Genomic DNA, 20,610 nt, shown 5'->3' with positions numbered 1-20,610 from the left:
GTTATGGGGATAGGGCCTGGTTGGGATTGTGGTCGGTGTAGACTTGATGGGCCGAATGGCCTCTTCCTGCACTGTAGGATTCTATGATACGGGAACGTTATACATAAATGAAGCTGAGAGCTAGCAGTTCTCTCCCTCTGGAGCTGAACTAAGAGTTGTTACTCTGGTAGATGCTCTCTGTTTTTGTTCCACAGCCACCTTACTTTTATATCTGTGATAACATCAATATCCCCCACAATATGATTGGTCCTAGGTTATCGACACCATCAAATTTGATAGGTTCTTGGTACTCAAATGCCTAATTCAAATTCATTGGCTGAATTCAAAAAAATTTAAAAAGCCTGTTGCTTTGGTAATCCTGCTGCTTGGCCTTCTGATACAAATATTTCAGTCTTATGTACTTGCATTTTTAAAAATTTCCTCAGCACAGAAAAAGTACCACCTTTTAAAGGGACCATGCAATGCTTTTCCCAGCGTTTTACAATTCTATAAACACCAATCAACTTTGCAACAGTTGACTGCCCAAGACTACAGAAACATTGTGAAATTTAAGAAACCATTAAAAGTTGGTAGTCAGGTACAAAAAAATTAAAGAGGTAAATGGAATGTATTAACATATAAGGGATTGAAAGTTATATTACAGTTAAAGTTATGATAAGACCCCATTTAGAATACTGTATTTAAAATATTGGAAACCACATGTTAGGAAGGCTATATTCGCCTTGCACTGAATACAGTGTAGATTTACCAGAATGAAAGTGGCAACCCAGGTGGAGAAGGTAGTCAAGAAGGCAAACGGCATGCTTGCCTTCATCGGCCAGGGCATGGAGTTTAAAAATTGGCAAGTCACGTTGCAGCTTTATAGAACCTTGGTTAGGCCACACTTGGAATATAGAGTTCAATTCTGGTCTACCAGAAGGATGTGGCGACTTTGGAGAGGTACAGAAAAGATTTACCAGGATATTGCCTGGTGTGGGGGACATTAGCTATGAGGAGAGGTTGGAGAAACTTGGTTTGTTCTCACTGGAACGACAGAGATTGAGGGGGCGACCGGATAGAAGTCTACAAGATTATGAGGGGCATGGACTGAATGGATAGTCAGAAACTTTTTCCCCATACGGTGGAAGAGTCAATTATGAGGGGGCATAGGTTTAAGGTGCGAGGGGCAAGTTTTGTTTTACACAGAGGGTGGTGGGTGCCTGGAACTCGCTGCTGGGCGAGGTAGTGGAAGCAGATACGATAGTGATTTTTAAGGGGCATCTGGACAAATACATGAATAGGATGGGAATAGAGGGATATGGTCCCTGGAAGGGTAGGGGGTTTTAGTTCGGCCGCATGATCGATGCAGGTTTGGAGGGCCGAAGAGCCTGTTCCTGTGCTGTAATTTTCTTTGTTCTTTGATAATGAGTTAAATGAGGAAAGGTTGCATGGTTTAGGCTTATATTCTCTTGAGTATTTCAGGTTAAGGGAGTGTTTAAGATGATTAATGCAATTGATAGTTTCTCTATCAACCCTTTTTCCTTTGGTAGGGTGTTGTGAGAAAAATCCACTAGTAGTCAGATCTCGAGATTCCAAAACACAGTTTATTCAACAGAGCTCCGTGGAGACAAGGCACAAGTCTGTAGCAAACCTTCTCTCAGTAAAATGTCGGGAACGGTCCATCTTTATATTTTCTACACAATAGATGGACTGATGATTTGAACATTATGACATCGTTATAGGCAGATACAAACAGATACAGACATTTAACATAGTATTGTTCTTATGAATGGGTACATTTCCTATGTCTGTGGCTATCAATGGTTGGTTTCGGCTCATTCAGGTGCTAATCTGTTTCCCTGCATTCATATTTTCCCGCTCTTCCTTTGACTAATCTATTCCCTTTGTCTCGGGTTTTTTCCTTACCTAAAAGATGTCTTGATCCTTGACTTGGCTTCCTGAAGTGTTTGTTTACTTTAAATCATTGTCTGTGATTTTAAATGGCTTGTCTGTTGGGTTTGATTTGAAGTGATCTTTGTATAAGTGGAAGCTGGTGTCTGTTTTATGGTTCCTCTCCCAGTTAACTCTTTATGTGCCAGGCAGCTATTTTAAAGTGTGCTTTCCTTACATTTTTCCCCTTACATAGGGAGGTCCAGAACAAGGAGACATAGACATAAAATTAGAGCCATGTTATTTCAGATTCCTGTCAATAAACAATCATTTTCAAAGGGTAGTACAAATCTGGAACCTTCACACTAGGAAGCTCTTGACGCTAGGTCAATCCATAATTCCAAAACTGAGATTGATAGATTTTTGTTGGCAAAGAGTATTAAGCGTTACGAAACCAGGCCAAATAGATGGGATTAAGATATAAATCAGCCATAATATAACAATGTAGAACTGGCTCGAAAGGCTATACGGCCTATTTCTGTTCCCATGACAATTCTCTTTGCAAGATTCCACCAGGCATTGTACTATGGTGTAGCACAAGCTTGTTTTGCCAGTCTTACAAAACCAAAGCTGAACGTAACATTGAAAAATCTGATGAATGAATGACGTTGCCAGTATATTTTCTTGTCTCCAACTGCTTTAGGAAGTAAAACAAATGAGAAAATAATGAAAGAAACCATCATTCATTCAGACAAGAAATGTTGATGGTGATACCCATTACATATTTTTTAAAAATATTAAAATCATGAATCAATACAAGTTTAGTACATTGGAGTTAGTAAGATTACACAAAGTATTGTGTTGAAAAAAAGACACGGTCAAAGTTTTTTGTTTTGTAATCAATCACTGGAGAATACATGAGGGAACTATTGTCTGTATATTTCTATTATTTTTAGATAATATTGTCTACATATACTTCTGTTTAATTCAAAAAAAGGTGCTAACCTGAACATGCTCCTTTTTATTTTTCCCCCATGGCAACGCCTCCACCAGAGTTGCCTGGCTAACCAACCATCACAACCCTTTTCTCATACAGTTTAAATTGTTTTTCCCTTTGAAATTTGGTATTTTTGCATATGTCCTGAGTTTAAGATGAAAAAACTTCAACAGCATGTCTCTTTATTCAGCGATAAAAGTCTGCGCGTTTGAGATCAGGTAGCTGACTAGAGCATTCCTGGATTCATTAGTTATCCATGGACAGGTGGTGCAATTAAGGGATTAAAATATATTTTGACAGAACATCTGTTATATTTTGATAGAACTTCTGTTCAGATTTTATGCTTGAAGATTCTAGTTCTTAAAAAAACTATAAATAGTAAATATAGGAAAACTGTATACTTGGAAATTATGTTTTGAGTATACATTTTAAATTCCTGACAAGAATATTTCATATCTTAGTGATGCGAAGCTATGTTTATTTCCAGCATCTCAGCAATATGAAGCCGAGCTACAACATTCAAATGACCTGGGTATTTATTACAATGTGGAGATGCCGGCGTTGGACTGGGGTAAACACAGTAAGAAGTTTAACAACACCAGGTTAAAGTCCAACAGGTTTAAAAAGATGTGTATTGTCTCCAGACAAGACAGACAGAGTTTCACTGGCTGTCTTGTCTGGAGACAATACACATCTTTTTAGCCTGTCTTGATGCTCTCTCCACTCACATTGTTTTGTTTCTTAAAGACTTGATTAGTTGTAAGTATTCGCATTCCAACCATTATTCATGTAAATTGAGTTTGTGTCTTTATATGCTCTGTTTGTGAACAGAATTCCCACTCACCTGAAGAAGGGGCTTAGAGCTCCGAAAGCTTGTGTGGCTTTTGCTACCAAATAAACCTGTTGGACTTTAACCTGGTGTTGTTAAACTTCTTACCTGTATTTATTACAAGCCAGGCTTCTCCCAATATTCTTCATTCATGCTCACATCATGAAGGACATTTCCATCAACAGGTCTGTCTCTCGCACAAACTGAAAGCTATATGTATTACTTGCTGCAATCAATGAATGAGCATGTTCATTCCTGGATTATTTTGTATTCTTTCCACAAGTTACATACCATAAATCTGTATAAGATTCTCACTACTCTTCTCTCTTGCTCACTTTAATAACAGGTGAAAAAGAAACACTGCCAGAAATCACATCTACCATAGCATTTAAAGCATACTATTCTATCACACCAAGAATAAAACACTGCAGAAGAGGGAGTCTACAACAAATCCTAATTAAAATATAATTGCTTATAAATGTAATAATTCCTTTATAGGAGTAATATTAAAACAAAGACTTGACAGGAACTTTAAATTGTAGACGGAATGTTCCAAAAGTTCCAGTTTATCATTGAATTGATCCCCTATTTCCTCCACTATGCTTTCTAACAAATTCACTCAAATTCCTCTATTACATTTATAATGTTTTGAATTAGACTATTTGTACTAACATTCCCTTCATAAAATGTTGAAGAGGTTGTTATAGATACTAGATAGCACTGTGGGGAATCTAGTGAATAGGACCAATTTAGTTCCTAATTAAGCAATCAGTTTAATATTGCAAAAGCAAAACAATATATACAATGAGGACCTGAGGGACAATCTTTTTCCTACTTGCTGACTGTAACATATTCATGAAGTTATCATTCATGGATTGTTATTCTAGCCATGAGGTACACACTGTAATCCACAGGACCCCAGTCAATCATTCTCATTTCCTCCTTCCACACATAATGGCCAAAATATTCCGACCATTCTCACTGACAGGATATTTCAGGCCTGCTAAAACAGGTTTCCTGGTGGTGGGTCTGCATTGAATGGGAAACCTGTTGACAGCAGTGCAATCAGAAGATCCCACTGCCAGCCAATGGTGGGCCATCTCCGCTGTGTCACACCCAAAGTTTATTCCTCCAATTCTCCCCAAAATGCACGATTCCTTATTGGTTTTCCAAAGACTCTGATAACCGTCAGGTCCAAATCATCTTCTTCTATTAGCCTTTATGGTGAGTTTTGAGACAGTAGCCCAAGCTTAGTCTCACTTTAAGCTCATACCTGCACTTCTCACAGGGGACACTGAACTGCTGAGCAGAGATGCTGACCAACTTCATACCTCTATATCGCAGGAACACCATGGATAATTTTAGTGCCTTTGTACTGAATGTTATAAGGACATCACGACACTGAGTGTAAAAAGTTACAAGCCAGCACTTGTCAGCAGTGGGACTTTACCATAGGTAACCTCTTAATTGGCTGCCTATGCGTCCAACATTCAATTAAAGACATTGGGCAGCCTACTGAAGCTGCCAGCTCAATCACAGGATCAGCAGCTGTCATGCCTCAGCAGTGCCACCAGGAGAGATGGGTTCCACTGAGGAATTGACAACACTTCCCGGCTCGGGTCACTGTCTGTGTGGAGTTTGCACATTCTCCTCGTGTCTGTGTGGGTTTCCTCCGGGTGCTCCGGTTTCCTCCCACAGTCCAAAGATGTGCGGGTTAGGTTGATTGGCCAGGTTAAAAAATTGCCCCTTAGAGTCCTGGGATGTGTAGGTTAGAGGGATTAGCGGGTAAAATATGTGGGGGTAGGGCCTGGGTGGGATTGTGGTCGGGGCAGACTCGATGGGCTGAATGGCCTCCTTCTGCACTGTAGGGTTTCTATGACTTCAGGTCTAACGGTGTTACGTTTAAAAAAAAAAATCACAGGGCAAAGGATAAACTCCTGGAAAGTGGTCAGGGCCACGGGTGCTGCCTTCCCTGCTTGCAGCCTCTTCTTTGGCCCATTGATCATTCCTCCCACCCACATCCCTAATTGTAGCAGGGAGGCTGTCTCCATTCAGACGGTGCCCCACCTCCCCATAACATGTGGCAGTTGGAGTGGAAAGTCACCCTACTATTGGTAAAGTGGCTCCGAATAGGGCATTATTACAATTATGTAAACCAACTGCCTGCCCACTTGTGTGGTCAGACTCTTCTCATCCCGTTCCACCACTGGTAAAATGTCAAGGTTATGAAGCCATTCTTTCTGACCACCCCCCCTCCTCCAACCTTCTGGGGCAGGGCGATAAAATCCTGGCCTTTGAGTCCATCCTGACTTGGATCAGCTCAATATAGACCAGCGTTATAATTTTGTTCTAAATAAGCTTACTGAGCTTTCAGCATAACAATATTAATCATCAATAACTGATATAGGTTAAATTAATTGTTTTAATCCTTTGTCAGCATTAAATCACATCTAAACTAACTTTCTTCCTCACTCAAGTTTAACCCTTCCGGTTCTGCCAATAAAGTTATCCATCTGGATAACATCTGACTGCATCAAAAAACATGACAAAAGATTGATCTGAAATTATTAGTGATATGATTATTAAGTGTTATACTTTGGTTTAAAACTTGTGCCAAAACAGCTGGAGCCAGATTTTAGCCAATGAAAACTTATATTTTTGTCAGTTGCACTGATTTTCAAAGTGCATCATCGTGTCTTTTCTAGACTCTTATTTATTTAAGAAACTGAAATTCCTGTGAATTGAAACAAATTCATCAGGAATATAGATATAGTTTATTAAATGCATTATGTTCTAATTGCTGGCACTGCACACAGTTCAATAAACTGTAAAACATTTATGCAGTGTTAAATGGTAACACCTTGGTTACTTATACAGTAATTTGTGATGGTAATTAGCATCTTATTTCCCTTTTACTCGATGGCAAAAGGCCTTTGTTGATTAAATGCAAATACATCATAGGCAATTTTATGAATTAAGGAATTTTCATCTACCAGCAGAGAGAATTCCTGATCTCCAGATGGAGATTGGCAGAATTGTTGGTGAAATGAGGCGAATTATTGAAAAAAAAAATCAAATATCAGGATACCACTGCAAAATTATGCTTAACATAGATCTACCACTCACCAGAACCTGGACTAAGATCATTGGAATTCTCTGCTCTACCTTCCATTTTGCCCCATCAATTTCCTAAGTGCCTTGCCCACTGAGCACGGCCACCTCTCAAAAATGATGGGCATTCTCCAGCTTGCCCCCCGGACACTCCCATCCACTGAGTATTTTTTGGATCTCCTTACCCTTTCCTCCTTTCCCACCCTCCTCTCCATTCACGGGGCCCGAATTGCATCCAAAACACTTACCCCATCTTTACTCTCCCTTCACTTATCTGTTTTATTCCCCATCCCAGCTTGGTCCAACGATCCACTGCCTTCCAATCCTGCTTGTTGCCATGGGAGAGACACCACTTTAAAGTAGAAAGGCTGCCACACCTTCATTTCAGTTGGGGAGCAGATCCCTATCCTGCCCAAGTTTGGATACAAACTCCCACTACACATCTCAGTCTTCAACAGAGGGGCATCCTAACATTCTCAACAATCCCTCCTCGTCCCCATTCTCATTTCACCCATTGAGGAGGGGTAAGAAAATGCTCAGTCTTTTCTGAGTCACCCCATTCTCTTGTTTCCCACCCTCCCCACATTCATCTTCATTGCCCTCCAATGTTTCTATTTTTCACCCCTCTCCCACACCCTGTTCATAGAAACTAGGCATGATGTGGAGATGCTGGCGTTGGACTGGGGTAAACACAGTAAGAGTTTTAACAACACCAGGTTAAAGTCCAACAGGTTTATTTGGTAACAAATGCCATGAGCTTTTGGAGCGCTGCTCCTTCGTCAGATGGAGTGGATATCCACTCCATTGTTAAGAGTTGTTAAAACTCATAGAAACTAGGAGCAGGAGTAGGCCATTCAGCCCTTCAATCATGCTCCATCATTCAGTATGAGCGTGGCTGATCCTCTATCTCTATGCAATACTCCTGCTGAGTATGGCTGATCCTCCAACTCAATGCTATACCCCTGCTATCTCTATCTTCTCATACACTTTGACACCTTTAGGATCTAGAAATCTATCAATATGGAACAGATCTTATTAATCATTTATACATCACTAGAAGATACTGTGCTGATTGGGACTTAAGTCTATTCTGGGGGCATTTTTTAGACATAAGAAAACTGGGGTGGTTCCTGTCTGTGAGGGCTAGCCCTGAGAAAGAGTTCAGACCTTGTCAGCAGCTAATGAAGTTAAAATTGCTCCAGTAGATTTCCAACAGGAAATGCTCAGGCTTCAGTCCCAACCAGTCAGAGTAAAATTGAGAGATGGTAACTTCTGCTGTTCTAATTCAAAGATATATGAATATATTGCTGAGAAGAGAGACACGTTGTCAAAGCATTTTGTCTTGAACTCATCAGGATAAATGCAAAAGTGCCAAATTTCAAACAAGATAAAAAGTTGATCGGTTGGCAAGTCAACTCTGATTGGCTGATGCATTGCCATGGCAAAATCAAGGAGAAACAATAGCTTCTCAAGCTCCCAAGGTGCAAAGCTTCAACATATTCCTTTAGTTTGCAAAGGGGTGGTACCTGTGTATAAATGTATGTCACCTCAAGCAAGCATAAAAGAACCTCATTACAAGTTTGACTGATTATCTTAAATTGGTTGTTAGTGTAGCTATTAGCACACTCTGGATTGTTCAGCAAGTGTTGCTCAATTGAAGAATCACATCAAACAATAGAAATTTTGTTTTTCGTTTTGCAAGCGTGAGCTGGTCAAGTATGGTCTGTGCTCTGCCTGTTATGAACAACTGAAAGATGATGCTCAATCAACCAATTGTTGGGACATCTGATCTATGCACTTGCCTTCACAGAATAATTTCAGTGTGATTCAGATGCTTAGGCTGCACAAAACCAATGAAAATGATGGTGAGCACTGGACCTGGACGGGATCCCTATGTGACATCATCTATTTGGACAAACATGGTGTCATTAAAAGAGAACTGGATGTGCAAATTGCTGTTAATAAGTTCAATAAGTCCAGATTAATAAAATAATGACATTATATTGCTATGATATAGCAACCAGACTTCCTTCAATGGTATGTAAATAAGCCTGCAATGTCAAACAAACATTGCAAACAGACAATGCAATATCAATACGTAGGTCGTGGATAGTTTTTTTTTCATTCATGGAACATGGACGCCGCTGGCTGGCCAGCATTTATTGCCTATCCCTAGTTGCCCTTGAACTGAGTGGCTTGCTAGGCCATTTAAGTGTCAACTGCATTGCTGTGGCTCTGGAGTCACATGCAGGCCAGACCAGGTAAGGATGGCAAATTTCCTTCCCTAAAGGATATTAGTGAATCAGATGTGTTTTCCGACAATTGACAATGGTTTTATGGTCATCAATAGATTCTTAATTCCAGATATTTTTTATTGAATTCAACGTTCACCATCTGCCATGGCAGGATTCGAACCTGGGTCTCCAGACCATTAGCTGATGTTTCTGGAATTTCTAGCAATACTACCACTAGGCCATTGCACTTGCTGAACAATTCAGCGTTCACTGATAGCTACACTAACAACCGATTTAAGAGAATGAGTCAAGCTCACTTACACTTGCTGGAAGCAGCTTACATTCTCTGCAAACAAAAGGAATATGTTTAAGCCATGTGACTTTTTCGAAACACCCAGGAGCTTGGGAAGCTTAGTTCCCCATTCTTTTCTGGACTTGCTAAGCAATCAGTACCCTTTGCTCCGGTAGAAGTTGTTCTGATTGTTTGAAATTTGGCCTTCGTGTTTGTCCTGATGTGTAAGACAAAGAGCTTCAGCAACATATCTCTCTTCAGAAATATTCAAGCTCTGGACTGCAATTAAAACTGCCAATGCTGGAACTCTGGCAGAAACACAACATGCTAGATTATTACAATTCTGCTGAAAAGGTTTTTTAGGCAAAATGTTAACCTGTTTGTTCGGATCTTTATAGATATTCACTGATCCCAAGTTCTTTTTGTTTGTAGCCATTGTTTTTAGGAACCTCGCAGTTTTCGCACTGAACACCGAGTAGATTGTTGTTAAATTTCTTATAATCTGAATGATCTTTACGTTGTCTTGCATAGATCTGAAGAAAAAGAAAAGAGAAGTTAACATTTTTATATTGGTAGTTGTGATAAATTTCAGACCCACTCTAACTTTTCTCTTAAATTCAGTCACTGATCCCTCCTGTTCCCAGATCCCGCATCCCTTATCAGGAATTTGTGTTTACTGTCCAACATCTAGGCATGGAGCAACATGACTGATGGCTAGAACACTGAAATTTCTCTTCATTACACAGACTGGAAATGCATGTGCTTATATTTTGCACTTGTTCAATCTTGCGAAAGGCAGATTTTGACAAAGCCAGATTATAAAAATGAAGTGTCATACTGAACTTCAAATTTTAATAACCTCCACAGATGCCGCCAGGCCAGCTAAGTTCTTCCAGGACTTTTGTGTTTCAGGTTTTCTGTATCTACAGCACTTTGCTTTTATATAAAAATTACTCTGTTGCTTTATTATCATGTAAAATGGAGTTATTGTACTGTTTATGTTATAATTATCTCCATTGTAGAAAAGTTACAAGCATGCTACAAGTTACATGATCCATGTTTAGGGGGTTAAATACAAATTTTCTGAACAATAATTCACCTGAACCTGAGCAGTAGGAGCTTCAGAAATTGTTCTCTCTCTGTGCCTGTCTCTTTTACTATTTGTTCCCTATTCCTCACCGTGTGTGTCTTGTGCTTTGGAAGTAAAGAGTTTGATCTCTGGCCCTTGTAATAACTTGGCTCCACCAGTTATGAACAAATTATAAATACTTATTAACTACAACAACTATTTACAGGGTGATACAGATTCAGTGCTTCCAGTCATGCCTCTAGGATCTAACTGAGAAAATGCGTGCTCTCTGCTTGGGTGATCCTGTGTGTTACTTACTGCTTGGACCAGCAGATCACATGACCCTTCAGAAGATCATCCTTTAAAGGGGCTAGCTAGTAGATCCCTCCCCCTCCAAGTTCCTTAATGTACAGAATGATAGTTAACTTATACAGTTCCCATAATTTACAACAATGAATATTTTTAATTGGTCCATCAAAATCTCAGTGTCTCTGGTAGCTTCCACTTTCTCGTAGAACGGTGCAACTCCACCGACTGAGCTACTTCTATTGGGGTATTTTTTATAGAAACTGTCACACTTGGGCTCTCCTCCTGAAGCTTCAACCTCCACTGCTCCAGTCGGAACAATACTCTCACCTGTCACAGGCTGATTGGGCATTTCACTTCATGAGCAGCCAACAACACTCCCAGCTGGCAACAACATATCAGGCTGTAACACTGGCTCTCGTGACGACTCACATCCTCACAAATGGTTCATGTGTTTTCTCAAAATCCTGTCTTTTACACTCACTTTGTAAAACAATAATCCTGTCTTAACCACAATAATTCCTGGAACCCAGTTAGGAACACTCCCAAAATTTCTCAAACAGAAAATGCAGGAAAATCTCAGAATGTCTGACAGCATCTGTGGAGAGAGAATAGAGTCAACGTTTCGAGTCTGGATGACCCTTGTGGTCAAATGCGGGGTGGACCTGTAAGCTAAAAGGAACTGAGCTATATTTGATTCCAAAGATGCAGCTGACTGTTTCTTTAAGCTGGTCTTGAGAGACTGCACTGTCCATTCAGCCAGTCCATTGGATAGAAGGATAATATGGTGAAGTTCTGATGTGTTTTATCCCATTGAAAAACTTGAAACTTTGAAATTTGGTGCGTATAAAAGTTGTTCCATTATCTGTTATGAGTACTTCAGGTACTCCATGGGATGTGAAGCATTGGCATTAGCTTCTTCATTGTGGCATGTGCGGTTGTGGTCGCATCTCAAATACCTCCATCTATTTAGAGTGGCCTTGGCAGCAAGATGGTGCAGTGGTTAGCACTGCTGCCTCTCAGTGCCAGTAATCTAGGTTCAATTCCCTGCTTGGTCACTGTCTATGTGGAGTCTGCACATTCTACCGTGTCTGCGTAGGTTTCCTCCCACAATACGAAAGACTGGTTTGGTGCATTGGCCATGCTAAATTCTCCCTCAGTGTACCTCATCAGACACCGGAGTGTGGCAACTCGCTGATTTTCACAGTAACTTCATTGCAGTGTTAATGTAAGCCTACTCAATTTGTGTCTTTATATGCCCTGTTTGCTGTTTGTTAGCAGATCTCCCACTTACCTGATGAAGGAGCAGCGCTCCGAAAGCTAGTGGCGTTTGCTCCCAAATAAACCTGTTGGACTTTAACCTGGTGTTGTTAGACTCCTTACTGTGTTTACCCCAGTCCAACACCGGCATCTCCACATCATGACTACCACTGTTTCCTCAGTCAGGAAGGACAAAGTAATACTAAGACATCAGTGTAACAGGTTTACACAAAATTAAAAAACAGTAATAGATTTGAAAACAGTATCTCTAAGACAAGTTAGTGAAATTCTGTATCATCTTCTATATGACAATACATATCAAAATATCATAACTATACAGTGGGAAAGGCTTTTATTTGAATGTCTTCATGAAACTACTTTCCGAAATTCTTACATATTCTACGTCCATTATAGTTTAGGATAAACTAGTTATGCTAGTGAAAATAAAACAGAAACCTTACTTGCTTTGGAACAACATTGTCTGAATACTTACACAAAATATCATAGATGCAAGTATTGTCAAAACAATGGGCAAGGTAACCAAGATAGTCCACCATCGTTCAAACTGGATATCTGCATCAAAAAGTTGTATTGTTAGTCACACATTCAATAGAAAACAGTTATCAAACAATTAGCAGAACAACCTTTCTAGCAACTAATTAAATGATACATTATGAAAGAATACCAGGCTATTTTTTGCTTGGAAACTGCGACATGATACCAATTTGGTACAATCTGAAGATCATAGCTCAACTGAAGTTAACAATTTACTAGTGTCAACATTATTCCTCCGCCTGTCCAGATGAATGTAAACAATCCCATGCCAAATCTTTTGTAAAAGCAAGGGAGTTATCTCCAATATCCTGACCAATATTTATCCCTCAATTAACATCACTAAAACAAATTAGCTGGTCATTAACATATTGTTGTTTGTGGGAGTTCACTGCATGCAACTTGGCAACAACATTCCTACAACACAGTAGTGACAACATTTCAAAAGTACTTCATTGACTGTAAAGTGTCTCAAAATATCTGGTAGTTGTGAAAGGCCATATTTAAATGCAATTTTTTTATTATGTTAAATCAGAAAATTCATTTGCTAGTATTGAAAATCACTGGTACTATTCAAAGAAACGTGACTAAGCCATTCGGCCCATTGAGCCTGCTCCACCATTCAATAGGATCGTGGTTGAGCTGACTGTGTTCTTAACTCCACCTTCCTACCTGTCTCTCCAAGTCCATTATTTGATTTTCAAAATCCATATACACAACAGCAACCCTCTTGGGTTACTTCAAAGAATTCAAATCAAATGGTGACTACAGTTCAGAAGTACCTCAACACCTTTAGGGAAGCACCATCAGCTGTATAAGATGAAGGTCCAGTGCTTGCTCAAAGCAATACAACTGGGCAATAAATGCACCCTCACCAGCATTGCCCACACTGAAAGAAAACATTTCTAAAAAAACATTTGACACTGTCTCAAATGACCACATAATATTATCAAAATCTTTAAAAGATCCTAAGAATCCAGTGACTGACAATAAATGCAAATAACACAAGTTCGAACAGGACTATTTAGAATCACAGCAACAGTAATATACTGACCCAATTCGTGGAGTTCTACATCTGCTTGCTTGTTTCGTTCCCCAAGCGGTGCCCAGAGGGAACACTGATACGTTCCAAAGTCTTCCCTGGAGACATTATGAATAATCAAGGAAAAAGGTCTGGTAGAATCTAACTCAATCGATCCATTGAAACCCAGATACTGCCTGGCTATGTTCTCCCTGAAATCCTTTCGAACGATTCCTGTTAAACCATCTCCATTACCAACTATCTGTAAAAGTTAAACAATTAATATCACTGACATTTCTATGGAAATTCTAACAAAAACATTGGCTTTGAATATTTGGAAACCAGGAACTATACTGCTAAGATTATCAGTTTAATGCATTGTATTAAATTCCTCTTTCCATTATTTTCCTAGAGTAGTTCATAGATAGAGAATAGAATAGAAGGTAGGATTAAGTGGAAGTTTAAGATTGGCAAAATGCACCAGTAGTGTAACCAAGGGCCAGATGCCATGACCATGCAGGCAATATTAACTTAACCCACACAACCAGAATCTGAGTGAGTACCCATTTCACACTCTGCCCAATTTTACCTTCCATTGAAATTAAGGAATAGGAGGCCAAGAACGGATCCTTGGAGGGTCTACTGACAAACTTTAGGAATCAGAACTACATTTAATAAAAACACTCATTCAATCACCATTAATCACAGTACCAAAACAATACAATGTACGTTGCATGGAATGACAATCATGTTCTAATATTGATCTCATATGCCCAACTTCCCAACCTGAAAATCATTTTTGGCGTTTTGACTCAGCCTGCACAATAGGAAACTGTCCTGCATTTTTATATGTATTTTCTCAAATTACCCTGAACTTCTAAAAACTGCTATATATTTATGATGTAAGTAGTAAGAAATTAAAATTAATAGTGGACAGATGTAGGAAAATAATTCTGAAGAAAACACAATCCCAACTCCAGCATCCAATTTGCAGCAACTAGTTGCTGAGTGATAAATTGTTCAGTCGGCTGTAAACTGATCCTGCATCAAGCTAGTAAAATAGCATTTTGATTCTATTCATTGAAAGTGCCTGGAAGGGAAACCGCCAAACACATACAATGACTCACAGCCAGTTTTACTGAGGTTCATTCCAGTGCTACCTATGGTAAACAAAAGGAGAGTGATTTTAACTTGCCAAAATTATGGTTAGTAGACTTTACCGCCTGAATTACACCAACTTTCTGACTACCATTTTTACAGGGACCTACTTCAATGCTTTCAAAGCGCATACCTATATCAGACCCTTTTAATATGACAAATTTCCATTTTACTATATAACTAGACAGAGTGTGCCATGCACTTCATGAGTACTTTTACTGGGAATACTTTTCAGGAGCTCTTCAGGTGTAAGTTTTAAATTATATTTATGGGGCCAGGAGCCTACCTACGAATCCAATAAAAATAATTTGTCATGCCAAAGCCCCAAGCTCTTCCCTCATGATGGCAACCGTCCTAGTTTTATCTTGTTGCAATATTGTGCTGGTCTGATTTCAGCTAGCTATATCAGAGTGCCCATTTGGGAATGAATAGCTTGCAGTTTCTATTTAATAGAGCTTCATATAATGCAGCATAAGTCCTAGCCAGAATGGAGATGATGGGATAATTGCTGCCATCATTCATGCCTGCACCATACTGCTGTAGGTAACTGGAATTGATTTTGTCTGTGTAATTCATTTATTTAACTATGTTGAACTCATTGCATGTTGCTGGGGAAAATAATTCCGCTGTACTCTGTAGACTATTTTCTGTAGTTTTTCATCAGGAGTTCAGAGATTCTAAATTAAAATCACTCCCTGAACCTAAAACTCTTGGCTGGAATTTTACTGTCCTGCCCACCACGGGAATCAGAGCAGGCAAAGGGCGGATAATGGAAAGGTCTGTTGACCTTGGATGGGATTTTATGGTGTCAGGACGAGCGAGGCCGTAAAATCCGGCCCATTGGCCGCCAGAGTGGTGTCAATGTTAACTCTGATTTGATACGGCTTGGGCCTCAAAATTGGCTCCGGCATTTTTGCTGCTGGGTGGTTGGCCAACATCCTGCACCCATCAACCACCCAGAATCTAACATCTACCTTGAGGGATGTCAAGTGTCCATGGTGAATATATTAAAGTCTGAAAAGGACTCTTGCTCATCACTTCACATTATAAACTAATTCTGATCTCTAGCTGTTGGTGAATGTGAGATGAGCAAGTTAGGCTACAAAGGCAATTATGTGGTGTTAAGTATTTAGGCTAGTCGAGAGTTAATGGGAACCTGACAGCAAGCTGGGGATGAATACCAGACACACATAGACAGCAATGAGTTACCAAAACAAATACTGCAATTGCTAGGAATCAGAATTAAGAACAGAAAATACTGAAGATACTCAGCGGGTCAAGCAGCATCTTGAGAGGGAAACAGAGTGAATATTTGTGGGCAATGATCAATCATAAAAAACAAATAATCTATTAGAGGCCTAACCAAGTTTAATCCTTTGATGAGAATACCGTACACATATAACATCCAAACAATTTGATGCCAGTGTCCCTGTATGATTGGATAATGGAATTTTGATTATAAAAGTCAGTGATTGGTTAATGGATTTCGTAGCTTTGGATCCACTGTAAAAGTATAAAAAAAGGCGGATATAGAACCCCTAATGCAGAAGGAGACCATATGACCTATCGAGTCTGCACCAACTCTCCTAAAGAGCATCTTATCCAGGCTCTCCCCTGTGCCTTATCCTCTTGGGGGAAACACAGGTTACTGAGTTGGATGATCAGCCTTCATCATACTGAATGGTGGAGTAGGCTCAAAGGGCCAAATAGCCTTGTGCTCCTATTTTTCTATGTTTTAGTTCTATTTCTTAACCTCTCATCGCCACACCTCAGGTGAGAGGCAAGGTTGAAAAGACAAGCCTTCATGGATAATCTCGGTCAGTACAGGAATTGAACCTATGCTGTTGCCGTCATTCTGCATCACAAACCAGCTGTCCAGACAGCTGAGCGAAAGGGACCCCCATCAAGTATTGATCTAATGATCTATCTTTCCCCCTTCTCTTTCTGTAGCCAGAAATGTTTCATTTCCATTTGTGTCCATGTTTAAACTGGTTTTCCATATAGCTACTGTAGCACAGCCTTATTTGGTAATTTGTCAGTAATGTTAACACACACAAATCTGCTACTTCCTGTTTTTTTCCCCTCACATTACTGCTGTCTTGTTACTGTTTGCCCCTCCTCTTTATCTGTGCAGTTTGTTTCTCCTCTCCTGCTGCGCCACCCCTGCCAAATTAGTTTGAATCCTCCCCCACAGCATGACTTAACCTCCCACAAGGACATTGTTCAGACAAACCCTTTTCAATTTGTACAAGTCCCTCCTTCTTCAGATTTGCATCTGTTTTCTAGATTAACTGGGGTTATTTTGTCTTCAGCACATGCGGCAGAGGAGTATCACCTATTATAGAATTTAACAGATATGTGACTCTCAGCCACATAGCAAGGACAAATCCTCAATGTGGGCTGTTCCAACTCCACCAACTGGTTTGAATAAGTTACCACAAGTGAAGCAGCTCAGTGGAATTTCCCCAGTTAACCATGTTATTTCCTGCTGGACAGGCCTAAAATATATCTCCACCTGGCTTTTTAAAATTTCATTTTATGGGACGTGGACATCGCTGGCTTGACCAGTATTTATTTCCTATCCCTAGTTGCCCCTCAGGAGGTGGTGGTGAGCTAGCTGCCTTCATGCACTGCTGCAGTCCCCGAGATGCAAGTACACCCAGAGTGCTGTTAGGGAGGGAAGCCAGTATTTTGATCCAGTAACAGTGAAGGAACAACAATACATTTCCAATTCAGGATGGTAAGTGACTGGGAGCGGAACCTCCAGGTGGTGGTGTTCCCAGGTATCTGCTGCTCTTGTCTTTCTAGATGTTTATTTATTTGTGTCACAAGTAGGCTTACATTAACACTGATTTAAGTTACTGTGAAAATCCCCTAGTCGCCACACTCTGGCACCTATTTGGGTACACTGAAGGAGAATTTAGCATGGTCAATGCACCAAATCAGCTTGTCTTTCGGACCGTGGGAAGAAACTGGAGCACCTGGAGACAGATATAGGGAGAACGCGCAGACTCTGCACAGGCAGTGACCAAGCCGGGAATCGAATCCGGGAACCTGGTGCTGTGAGGCAGCAGTGCCACCTTGCCATCCCTAGGTGGGTAGTAGTCATGGGTTTAGAAGGTGCAGCCAAGGGAACCTTGGTGAGTTCCTGCAGTGGATCTGGTAGATGGTACACACAGCTGCTCCTGTTCGTCAGTGGTGGAGGAATTGAATGTTTGTGGAAGGAGTAGCAATCAAGTAGGCTGCTTTGTCCTGGATGGTGTGAAGCTTTTTGAGTGTTGTTGGTGCTGCACTCTCCAGGCAAGTGGAGAGTAAAGGGATCAAGGAATATGAAAGGAAGGGGGGAATCAGGATATTGAATTTGATGATCAGCCATGATCAAAATGAATGGCGAGCATTCTCAAAGGGCTGAATGGCCTACTCCTGCTTCTAGTTTCTATCACACTTCTGACTTCTGCCTTGTAGATGGTGGAATGGCTTTGGGGAGTCAGGAGGCAAGTTACTTGCCACAGGATTCCTAGCCTTTGACCTGCTCTGGTAGCCACAGTATTTATATGGCTAGTTCAGTTTATGGTCAATGGTAGCCCCCATGACATAGATGTTGAAGGATTCTGCAATGGTAATGAGACTGAATGTCAAGGGGCAATGGTTAGATCCCTCTTGTTGGAGCTGGTCACTTGTATGGTGAGAATGTTACTTGCCAGCCCAAGCCTGGATATTGTCCAGGTCTTGCTGCATTTGGACATGGACTGCTTCACTATCTGAGGAGTCGCAAATGATCCTGAACATTGTGCAGTTATCAGTGAAAATACCCACTTCTGACCTTATGAAAGGAAGGTCATTTATGAAGCAGCTGAAGATGGTTGGGCCTGGGACACTATCCTGAGGAACTCTTGCAGTGATGTTCTGCAGCTGAGATGATTGACCTCCAATCACCGCAACCATCTTTCTTTGTGCCAGGTATGACTCAAACCAGCAGAGGGTTTTCCCCTGATTCCCATTGGCTCCAGTTGTGCTAGGACTCTGATGCCATACTCAATGAAACATTGCCTTGATGTCATAGAATCCCTACAGTGCAGAAGGAGGCCATTCAGCCCATCGAGTCTGCACCAGCCACAATCCCACTCTAGGCCCGATACCCATAACCACCCATATTTACCCTGCTAACCCCCCTGACACTAGTGTCAATTTAGCATGGCCAATCAACCTAATCCGAACATCTTTGGATTGTGGGAGGAAACCGGAGCACCCGGAGGAAACCCACATTGACACTCAAGTAAGCCCTGTTTCCTTTAGATTTTAAACTACAATTTGTATTAATAAAGCACATTAGTAAATAATATTAAACAAAATCTATTGTTAGAGATTAATTTTCTTCACTGTTACTGAGTCAAAATCCTGGAACTCCCTCTCATGCCAGCGCTGTGGTTGTATCTATAGCAGTTCAAAAAGGTCACTCACCACCTCCATCTCAAGGGTAATAAATGCAGGCCTAGCCAGTGACCTACATCCTGCTAGCAAATAAATGAAAATAAGCTTCATTTTACGATTCAACAGTTATGAATGTTGGGAATGAATTATATCTTTTTTTAGTTATAAGCCTCGTTTCCTATGAGTTTAAACAACAATTGTATTTATCTTGCACGTAGTAAAACATCTCAAGGCGGGATGAACGTGGACATTATAAGCCTAAATGTAGTGCTAGCACATATGTTCACCTTGTACCAACTGATAGCTCTGTACTGGATTTCAAGTTCATACTCAGCTCGACAGGGCAACCTTGCTGTTTCTCCACATTTTACAACAACTTCTGGGGTGGATTCCGCGCCCATAAGCATCAGAACTGTAAAACAAGAAATATCAAAGATAAAGAGTTAAATGATGCATATAAACTCAACATTAAATGCTACTGCTCATCGGAAAAGAAATATACATTTGAAAATATACGACATACATAAAAATATCTCTCAGTTCCGCATTGAACAAGGCGAGGTCAATCCCGAGGTAACATCATCAAACGCTGTAGGAACCATTTTCTTTAACCACAATGAAACACTTACTTTGGACAAATGGGATAAAACATCCACCTTGGGCGGCCAGAAGTCGGGAATGGTGAAACATGTTTTCGGACCACGTTTCAAGTGGAGAAACAGCAAGGGCCTTGGCCGATCAGTTTGAAAGTCCCGAGACAATTAGCAGCCCACAGTCATGTTCATTTCCTGTTTACACTGCAAACGAAACGTCGGTCGGTAGCTTCGGTAATCCTGACAATTAACCAAATTCATCGCATTTCTTTTGTTGACTGAAGATACAGTGTATTCTCGAAGGGAAAGTCTCCAGTGCCCAGACATAATTAATATTTGAAGTTATTTTTTGTTACATTTTGTTCGGAGGGAGGAGGGGTGGAGCTACAGCTGGAAACGCGAAGTTTGAGCAATGCAGTCGCATTCAACACCGGAGTAATGCAGAGGTGGTTTGTGTTGGTCTTGTTCCTAGCCGGGGGTAAGTGCACAAGATGGTCAGTATACAAGGTGTAAATGGATAAGTGTATATGGTGGGCTGGGTATACGGGGGTGAGACCGTGCTCTCTTATAAAGCCTAAATAACGTTTTACAGTTCTTAAAAATCCTCGACCGTTGATTCATTTTACTTTCCCGAGGTAAAAATGAGTGGAAACAACTCTTTCTCTGTATATTAGCTGTTCTGTATTTTTTTTTCTCTCGCTTCGTATCACACTTTTAGGCCGCTAACAACAAGTAGTTTGCAAGTAACTTTCCGCATAATTTTCTGTTCGCATTTTCTAGCATAGCTAAAAAGTTACATATTAGTGTTTATTTAATTTATTTACCTTTTTTATATTGATCGTTAACTAATTTTAAAGGTTCATTGCTAGTATAAAATCCTTCTGATTG

General features: G+C 40.4%; 2 protein-coding genes and 1 long non-coding RNA gene across 5 annotated transcripts in view; 2 read left to right on the top strand and 1 right to left on the bottom strand.

The window, feature by feature from the left end:
* Nucleotides 1-1,563: 1,563 nt before the first annotated feature.
* Nucleotides 1,564-20,032, bottom strand: LOC144511191 (CD83 antigen-like). 2 transcript variants are annotated; one of them, XM_078241267.1, is made up of 6 exons: nt 19,759-20,032; nt 19,417-19,541; nt 13,574-13,802; nt 12,461-12,540; nt 9,709-9,865; nt 1,564-2,566 (listed from the first exon to the last, which is right to left on the bottom strand). In XM_078241267.1, the coding sequence occupies exons 1-5, from the start codon at nt 19,817-19,819 to the stop codon at nt 9,725-9,727; spliced, it is 636 nt and encodes a 211-aa protein (XP_078097393.1). In that variant the 5' UTR covers nt 19,820-20,032; the 3' UTR covers nt 1,564-2,566; nt 9,709-9,724. The 2 variants fall into 2 exon arrangements, with proteins under 2 accessions (XP_078097393.1, XP_078097404.1); XM_078241278.1 differs by having other exon boundaries at nt 1,564-2,563; nt 19,759-19,947.
* On the top strand, nt 1,565-4,207 carry LOC144511207 (uncharacterized). 2 transcript variants are annotated; one of them, XR_013500768.1, is made up of 2 exons: nt 1,565-3,497; nt 3,569-4,207. It is a non-coding gene; the product is annotated as an uncharacterized LOC144511207 (long non-coding RNA). The 2 variants fall into 2 exon arrangements; XR_013500767.1 differs by having other exon boundaries at nt 1,565-3,502.
* Nucleotides 20,032-20,610, top strand: part of LOC144511201 (uncharacterized) — a 38,169-nt gene continuing 37,590 nt past the window's right edge. The window contains exon 1 of the mRNA XM_078241288.1: nt 20,032-20,200. Coding sequence (XP_078097414.1) covers nt 20,161-20,200 — 40 coding nt within the window. The 5' untranslated portion in view covers nt 20,032-20,160. The remainder of the gene's footprint in view (nt 20,201-20,610) is intronic.

The sequence above is a fragment of the Mustelus asterias genome, chromosome 2 (genome assembly GCF_964213995.1).
Source record: "Mustelus asterias chromosome 2, sMusAst1.hap1.1, whole genome shotgun sequence".
Taxonomy (NCBI): domain Eukaryota; kingdom Metazoa; phylum Chordata; class Chondrichthyes; order Carcharhiniformes; family Triakidae; genus Mustelus; species Mustelus asterias.
This window is presented reverse-complemented; position numbering and strand designations above follow the sequence as displayed.

Bases quoted from the DNA above. Each gene is read 5' to 3' on its own strand.
- LOC144511191 (XM_078241267.1), bottom strand. From the start codon at position 19,819: ATGTTTCACCATTCCCGACTTCTGGCCGCCCAAGGTGGATGTTTTATC. The intron at 19,542-19,758 runs GTAAGTGTTTCA...CTTGTTTTACAG, and splicing joins TTTTATCCCATTTGTCCAAA to TTCTGATGCTTATGGGCGCG. The intron at 9,866-12,460 runs GTAAGTATTCAG...CTTTTTCTTCAG, and splicing joins TTGCATCTATGATATTTTGT to ATCTATGCAAGACAACGTAA.